Source organism: Centruroides sculpturatus, unplaced genomic scaffold, assembly GCF_000671375.1.
Source record: "Centruroides sculpturatus isolate CEXI.00-Female unplaced genomic scaffold, Cexi_2.0 scaffold476, whole genome shotgun sequence".
Classification (NCBI taxonomy): Eukaryota; Metazoa; Arthropoda; class Arachnida; order Scorpiones; family Buthidae; genus Centruroides; species Centruroides sculpturatus.
The window spans coordinates 231,258-239,547 of NW_019384596.1; the positions used below are offsets into that span (position 1 = coordinate 231,258).

General features: G+C 30.9%; 1 protein-coding gene across 1 annotated transcript in view; it reads left to right on the forward strand.

Moving 5' to 3' along the window:
- The window catches only part of LOC111624881 (sodium-driven chloride bicarbonate exchanger-like), an 84,517-nt gene that overhangs the window by 37,764 nt on the left and 38,463 nt on the right, over positions 1 to 8,290 (forward strand). Inside the window, exons 9-11 of the mRNA XM_023367855.1 lie at positions 1,553 to 1,699; positions 5,229 to 5,323; positions 5,405 to 5,579. Of these exons, the coding sequence (XP_023223623.1) occupies positions 1,553 to 1,699; positions 5,229 to 5,323; positions 5,405 to 5,579 (417 nt within the window). The remainder of the gene's footprint in view (positions 1 to 1,552; positions 1,700 to 5,228; positions 5,324 to 5,404; positions 5,580 to 8,290) is intronic.

Genomic DNA, 8,290 nt, shown 5'->3' on the forward strand with positions numbered 1-8,290 from the left:
AATGAATAAAGATTGTTTTGACTGACTGACTGACAATAATCCACTTATATCATACTTTATAGCAAGCATGTCAGCAACTCGTGCCACCTGTTTGTTTGCCTGGATGACTGGATGTTACATAGTCTAGACTAGTGTAGTTCTTAAAAAAAAAAGTCATGCTGAAACTAATGAACATGAAAGGATCTGGCTTTTGAAGTGAATTTTCTATTACAGGAATGTAATCTGCTGGGCAATGTAGTGACTGATTTTTCAATCTCTCCTCAATGCAAGCATGGACAGAATTTACCTCCATTTGTGTATGGCCTTTTACAAGATACTTCTATTCAATGCTCACATTATTCATGCTAGCAAATAGCAAAAGTGATGTTGATAAAGTGGAGTTTGTTTTGATTTGCACAACCATTGCTCCATAAGATTATTATTTTTTTTTTTTTTTTTTTTTTTTGGAAGTGGAAGTCAAATACTTGGAAATGTGGTCTACAACAATAGATGAGTCTTCATTGCAAGACATTCCACCTTGATCTTTGTACCATAAGTAGTAGTCAGCTTCTTGTGTAATGACATTGTAAAAGGAAAATTTTGGCATTGCAGTTTCATTTTATAATATTTCCCTAAAGCCTTTGATAATGGTGCCAGTAAAATGAGAATATATGAGTATTGTGCCTAAACAAAAGGTTACCAGGTGGTTTGTTTTTACCTTTCTAAAATCAAACACAAGGCTTGTGACCACACAGAAGATTTGTCATGTCATTTTGATTATGCTGCTACAATAATCTCAAATACATGGAATTTGGAGATAAAAGATTTGTGAATTAGGCCAACAATATGCATACGAGAATGGAAACAGAGCTACCAAACATTATCTATTCATGCCCTTTGTATTGTTTTTTTAACTTGTTATTTAACAAAATTTAATAATCTATTCTTTTAAATTTTTTTCATAAAAATATCTTAAAATTCAAATTTTAATGTAATTGTAATGTAATTAACATTATTTATATGAAAGTGATGAATAAAGTTGGAACTATGATTAACCTGATAATTTGAACATCATCCTTGCAATTTCAGCAAGAACATTTATTAAGAATGCAAACATTTTTGGCAAATGCTGAAAACATACACATATATAAAATTATTCATATGATTTATTTGTTAATTAATGGACTAAAGTGTCATTGTAGTTTATACAATCACATATCCATTAAAAAATCACCATCAATTATCAAAGTTATTTTCACTTCTGGCTAACATTGTATTGTTTGAGACTTTTTTTCATTCTCTGGGCAAAACAAGATTTTTTCACTCATCTGAAAAATGAACCTTGTAGAATAAAACTATTGGTTGCAACCTTTTCAGCAATAGCTGGATCAGGATCATTAAGACAATCCAGGGAACAGCAGGCAGATCACCTTGCCACCTTGCCCTCACTGCTGCCGACTGCCATATGCGGGAGTGACAAAGGCACATTCTTCTTGCCTCAAGGCTCAAGCATTTTCTATGGTGGGATGTCCTTGCTGCCTGGCAACAGGATTGGGACCAGNATATTTTATAGGTTTTTCATGATGTAGCATATAAAGCAAAAAGTAGACAAGATTTATTGGCAGGAGTGGATGAGTTTTTAGATGCTGTAACAGTTTTGCCACCTGGTGCTTGGGATCCAAGTATTCGTATTGAACCTCCAAATCAGTTGCCTTCTCAGGTAAGAATATCTGTCTAATGAAAATTGATTTTTATAAGTATATTCTTCTGAAATAATAAACTATTTTTTCCTTTTTCATACAACAGAATATTCTAGTAATCTTTTTTTTCTTGTAGAATTAAATATCTGTTTCCTTTATATTCTTCCTTTTAATTATACTGTAATTTGCTTAAAAAAAATTATTAGAATTTAAAATTTTTAAGTTATTATTATAAAAGATCAAGCTGTTTGTAATCCTAAAGTTTTGTTGTGTTCAGTTTTGATTTATTTTATCTGCCAAGTTTTCAGACAATTATTCATTGTCCTAAATCCAAAAATAGACAACTGATTTCCAGTAAATAAATAATGGCATGTAATTATATTTTCCAGTGTTCTTCCAGAAATTTTTAGTAATTGAGTGGAGTGAAGAAGTAGCTAGGTGAATAATACAAAAAAATATACAGTAAACCTTGCAAGGTTGAACTGCGTTAATTTGCAATTGCATTAACTCAAAGCCGTCTATAGGTCCTGAGCTCAGTATGTAGGTTTTTCCATATTATACAGTCTCATTAAGTTGTACTTTTATCTCAAACCTATTTTTCCTCATACTCTCCACTTTTTGATAAGTCTGTGATATTCATTTTCTCACATTTCTTATGAATACAAAGTAAACAAACACTATAGCCCCATGCTGAACACATCATGCTGTTACAGTCCTGTGTTGACATTCTTGTATGCTTCTGCCATTCTGATTAGAACACAGTACACTCAAAAGCATCATAAACTGTATATATTTTTTGTAATTATTCGGAGAAGAGATTCTTCAGAAATAGCTCGATAATGAGAAGTTTATAGCATAGAAAAATTTGAGAAAATCTGGTATTAAACTCTTTTACTTGAAATCAGAGCTTTTTTACCCCTTAAACTTCAACTTAATGTGGTTTTACTGTATTATACAATGTTATAAAATTCTGTCATTTGTAAATACAAACCTTTCTCTGTAAACAAATACATACATTATTATACAGGGTGTTTTTGCATAAGGTGTTACAAATTGTCAACTTTCATTCTTGGAAAATATGCTTCTAATAAAGTTTTTTTTGAGGAGCTTTTTTTTTTAATGCTATAAAAATAAATCCTCTTTCCCCATTCTGGATGGGACAGGACATCTGCAAAATTTTAAATGGAACCCCAAGTTTTTTTATATTTTTAGATTTTTTTGTTAAAAAAAAATAATATTCTTTTATTGAGAATGTATTTTTCAAAAAAATGATAGTTTCAAAAGTTATGAGCATATAACTATTTGAAAGATAACAGTCTAATAAAAGTGCAACATTTTTAATTAATGAGCTAGTTAATTTCCATTTTTTTATTTTTTTAGTTATTTAACAAATTTTTAAACATAAGTCCATTTTCATCTTCAATAATCAAGTAATAAAGTTTTGCTGAATGGACTGTAACATTTCTGGTGTTATTTTAGCACTTTCATTGCTTAATCTTTGCATTATATCTTGAATCATGGTTGGTTGTTGAAACAAAACTTATGAAACCCCATAGGAAATAATCAATTAGTATCAGGTCTGGTGACATAGCTGGCCAAGAAATCGATCCTCCACATCCAATCCATCATTCTCCATATATGTCATCATGCCTATCAGCATTATTTTTGTAGTAAATTTAATATTAAAATATGAAATTCAAAATGCATATGATATTTTATTAATGTGAAACAAATTAAAATAATGCAAAAATAATTTTTTATTCTGATTTCTGAGTGAAAACTCAACATGTAGAATACTAATTTTGAACTTCAATAAGAAAATTGATTTAAAAAATTAACAACTTTGAAATCTGTTTTAATTAATTAATGACTTCATAAAAAGGAAAGTTTTTATTTTTCAGAATGTATGACAAGATAACTTTATAACTTTTGAAAAAATGTTCTCAATAAAGGTTTATTATTTTTATCAGAAGCATATTTTTCAAGTTATTGACTGTAACACCTTAAATGAATCAGCTTGTATATATATACAGTAATTAGTTTCACTGATATATTACTTTCAACACAATGAAGAAAAATATCGACAAACCTGATGTAAAAGCCAGTTTAATTATTAATGTTTTTTCTGATATTCAGAGAATAGTTATGCATATCTAGTGACATCTGTTTAATAATTTTTTCTGAATTTTCCTGTTAACGTACAGTATTTATATAAAATCTTTACTATTATTTCATAAACATATTGATTCTGTCTATGGGTACTAAACAATTCAGTTTAGTAGACTGCAAACATAGACTGTTTGAATGAATTCTAGTGCAAACTGCTGTACATTCACTGTACATGTACTTTATTTCAATATTCTGTTATCCAATATTAATACAATGAAATTCCATTAGCTCATCTTTGGAGGAGTATTAGTGCACTGGGTATTCGTTTTATTTATATCAGGGCTGTGGAGTCGGAGTAGTGGAGTTTTGATGTTTTAGTCGGAGTCGGATGGTAAGGAAAAGTTGGAGTTGGAGTTGAAGTCGGTAGATTTTTACACGACTTCCACAGCCCTGGCAGGGCTGTTGAGTCGGAGTCGTGGAGTTTTGGTGTTTTAGCCGGAGTTGGAGTTGGATGATAAGGAAATGTCGGAGTTGGAGTCGGTAGATTTTTACGCGACTCCACAGCCCTGATTTATATGTAACTAGGTAGCCAATTAATTAAAACCAAAAGTAATAATTAAACTTAAAACTATTTAATATAAATTTAAAATAAAATTAAAATTAAAAATTTAAAACTCTGGCATTTATATCAAAATAAAAATCGAAATTAAAAATAAAATTAGCGGGATTCAGTACAGTACTCCTAACTACAGTTTTGTATATAATCCCACTTAGGTAACTATCAATATACTGATAGTATATGGCTTACACTACTCAGAAGAATAGAAATAATGTAGAAAAGCCAAACAAATTGCAATATACAAAACTTTGTTAATAATAATGCTATGTAATTAAACACTAAATAATTTGTCTAGAGTAGTTAGTTATGCTGTCATCTTGTGCTAGATTTAATAATTATAATAAATATAAATATTTATAGACTATGCCAAGTGAAAGTGATAACTGACTGAGCACTGAGGAGGAAAGCCATGTGCACTTAAATCATTTCCAGTCAGCACTGTGAGTGACCAGTATGGTAATATCTAAACATTAAGTTCTGAAAGCAAAGATCACTTAGAGGTCCAAGTAGCAGAACTTAACATATGTCCATTTACATAATAAATTATATAGCTTAACAATTTGACAGTTTGTTTGGCTTTAACTATAAATTTGGGTTTTTGAGTTGATGTTCATGTATCATCCTAATATTGTTTACAGGTGATTGATTACCTCACTTATGTGACCAGAAATTGTACACCCCAAAAGTGGCCACTTCAGTGAGGTTTTACTGTTATGTATTGTACGTTGTTTATAAGCATGCATGTAAATATATATGATGATTATTATATTCAACTCTTGTCTCTTATTTATTGTTAATGGTTATATTATTTTTAAATTAAGGATGGAAGGAAAAAGAATGAACCTGAACATAAAATAGATACAGAAGAAGAAGAAGAAAAAGAAAGAGAAGAAAGTGGATTAAAGAGAACTGGAAGGTCTATATTATTCAAAGAAAATATTTTATTTTTAAATGTTTATTATTATTATAATAACAATATTAATTATAAACTTTTCAGATTGTTTGGAGGTCTTATTAATGATGTGAAACGTAAATTACCATGGTATTTGAGTGATTTTAAAGATGCCTTGGCTCTTCAATCAGTAGCATCAGTATTTTTTCTATATTTTGCTTGTCTTACTCCAATCATTACTTTTGGTGGATTATTAGGTGAAGCAACTAAGAAACGGATAGTAAGTATTAATAATATAAAATATCAAATTTTTAAAACTATGTATTATAAAAAGATCTCTATAAATTAATTAATATAATTATTTTATATGCTTATATTTCATTATGATTTATTACAATTATGTTAAAATTTTACANTGTTGATTTACTAATGTGAGATTCGGAATTTCTACCGATGTTAAAATTTTACACTATATTGAGAAATTCTGTGCGTGTATAAACAGTCATGATTTTGTCAAATTATCGAATGTTTAGTTTCTCATTTTAAAATTCATTTATTAGTTTTATAATTATTTGATTGTTAATGGCAAGTATCTTCTTTTATACGTTAAGAAATATAGAAGTTCTGAATTGTATGTATAATGTTCATAGAAAAGTCATGCTTGGTTTATATCTGTGGTCCTAATAGGTAGAGAAATTTGAAAATAGTTATGTTAATAGATCTAAAAACTACATTTTTGCATGCTAAATTGATAATTTAACCTTTAATCTTTTAAGGTAAAAATGTCAGCTATAAAATTTCAAATGATGATCTATATATATCCTGTGGCATATTGTCCAATGGTTACCTGGTGGAACATCATTCAGAACATAAAAGCTTTTTTAAAAGAAGCTTTTATGTTCTGAATGATGTTCCACCAGGTAACCATTGTAGCACCTGAAGAAGGACTCAGGAGGAGTTAGAAAATGTTTGTCCAGAAATAGTTTTTTGTTTTATTTCCACTGGTTACTGGTTCTGTGTTTTTTGTTATGTATTTCCCAGTAGAGTGTGTTGTATGTAAGCTGTTTTTTTTTTTCCAACCTCCAATGGTCCATAAAAAAAATCCAAGTGTAAATAACAAAATGAATTTATTATCAAAAGTTAGGTACAAACTTTTTGACATAATCACCATGAATATTGAAGCATTTGTCATATCTGTAGAAGAGCTTTTCCATCCCCTCTTCTTAGAATGTTGCCACCAATGATGGAACCTAACGTTGTTTTGAAGGTCGTCATTAGTCTCAAACCTCTGCTATTCTAAACACGTTTTTTGTTCAGGAAAGAGGTGGAAGTTGCTCGGTGCTATATTGGGACGCTGAGTGTTTAAAAGTGGTGAAGACTTCCACCCAGCTTGGAACTTTTTAATGTGTGAAGACTTCCACCTCTTTCCTGAACTGAAAACATGGCTAGGAGGGCAGAGGTTTGTGACTAATGATGTTCTTCAAAACATTCTCAAGTCATTGGCAGCAACATTCTATGAAGAGGGGATGGAAAATCTCGTCCACAGATATGACAAATGCTTCAATCTTCATGGTGATTATGTCGAAAAGTAACCACATTTGTACCTAACTTTTGGTAATAAATTCATTTTGTTATTTACACTTGGAGTTTTTTTTTATGGATCATCAGAGGTTGAAAAAAACCAGCCTTTGTAATTTAGAAGAAGAAAATTTTTTAAAATGTGTTAGATTGGTCACTCAGTGATAAATCCTTACGTAAGATAATCTTTATATTGAGTTGTTCGGAAAGTAATTTCATTTTTTTTCCATGAAAAAAACTTTTTTTATGATACATAAATACTATATTTAATTATATATTGACCATTTTGGTCTAATACCTGTTGCCATCTTTCTGGTAGTAGCAGGATTCCACATTCATAAAAGTTCTGATCTTTGCTTAAAAAATTCCCACTATTGTCCATCTGTCTTTCCTTGATCTCAAGAATGGAGTTAGATAGATGAAAGATGAAATCAGGTACAGAAACCTTAGGGGCAGGAGGCCCTGATTAACTATATAAGAACTTTGTTGGACTTTGAACTCAAAATTGAGTTTTAAATAAACACTTGGTTTTATTTCCATCTCCTTTTAGTTGACTTTTAGTTCGAAGTCCAACAAATTTATCAAACACGGTTTCAAAGACAATACAGTGGAACCCCGGTTAATGAACGTCCTGGTTAACAACCAAATCGGTTAACGAACTTTTATTTTGGATAAATTTTGTCTCAGATAACGAACAAAATTCGGATAACAAACTTAACGGCTTTTTGTGTCAAATTTGTAAGCTTGCCGACTTTTAGGGAAAATCAGTTAATCGTGTGTCGGTGATGGTCTGGGTCCATTCGTACGTTGGTGGTGGCAGAGGAGACAAAGATGACAAATATTTTACAGTGAAAATCGTTTATTAGAACGGGAAGATGCTTACATATTTGAGGTAGTTGCAAATGGCTTATCTACAGTATTTTCTCTCGGCACTGAGGAGTGACATATCGCTGGTCCTACGATAGTGCAAGCTGATCAGTCATAGCCCCAGAGCGAACGAGATTGGTTCGCTTGGTCACAGAAGCGATGGTAGGTGACAGAGCTGCAACAACTGGAGCGGTCTGCGAGACACAACACAAATTTTAGTGGCCAAAACTTCAGGCTTAATCCAGATGAAGATGACACAGATTAATCATCGTAGAATTTTTAGGAAAACTGCATTTTAACCTTGAAATTTGAGGTTTTTATAGTATTTCTTCCTTGAATCTTATCTTTTGATTGGTCCTGTGTCCCATTCCTCGCTTCCCGATTGTTTTCTTCTTTGTCTCCAGGTGAAAACTAAAACCAGATCAGGTCACGAGAAAGGTTTGTTCAGAGGCGTTTATTTGACACCTGTTCATCGACTCTGATCAGAGATTGTTGATAAACCTATAAGCCTTTCGCTCATAATTTAGCCTATTGTTTCTGCTATCT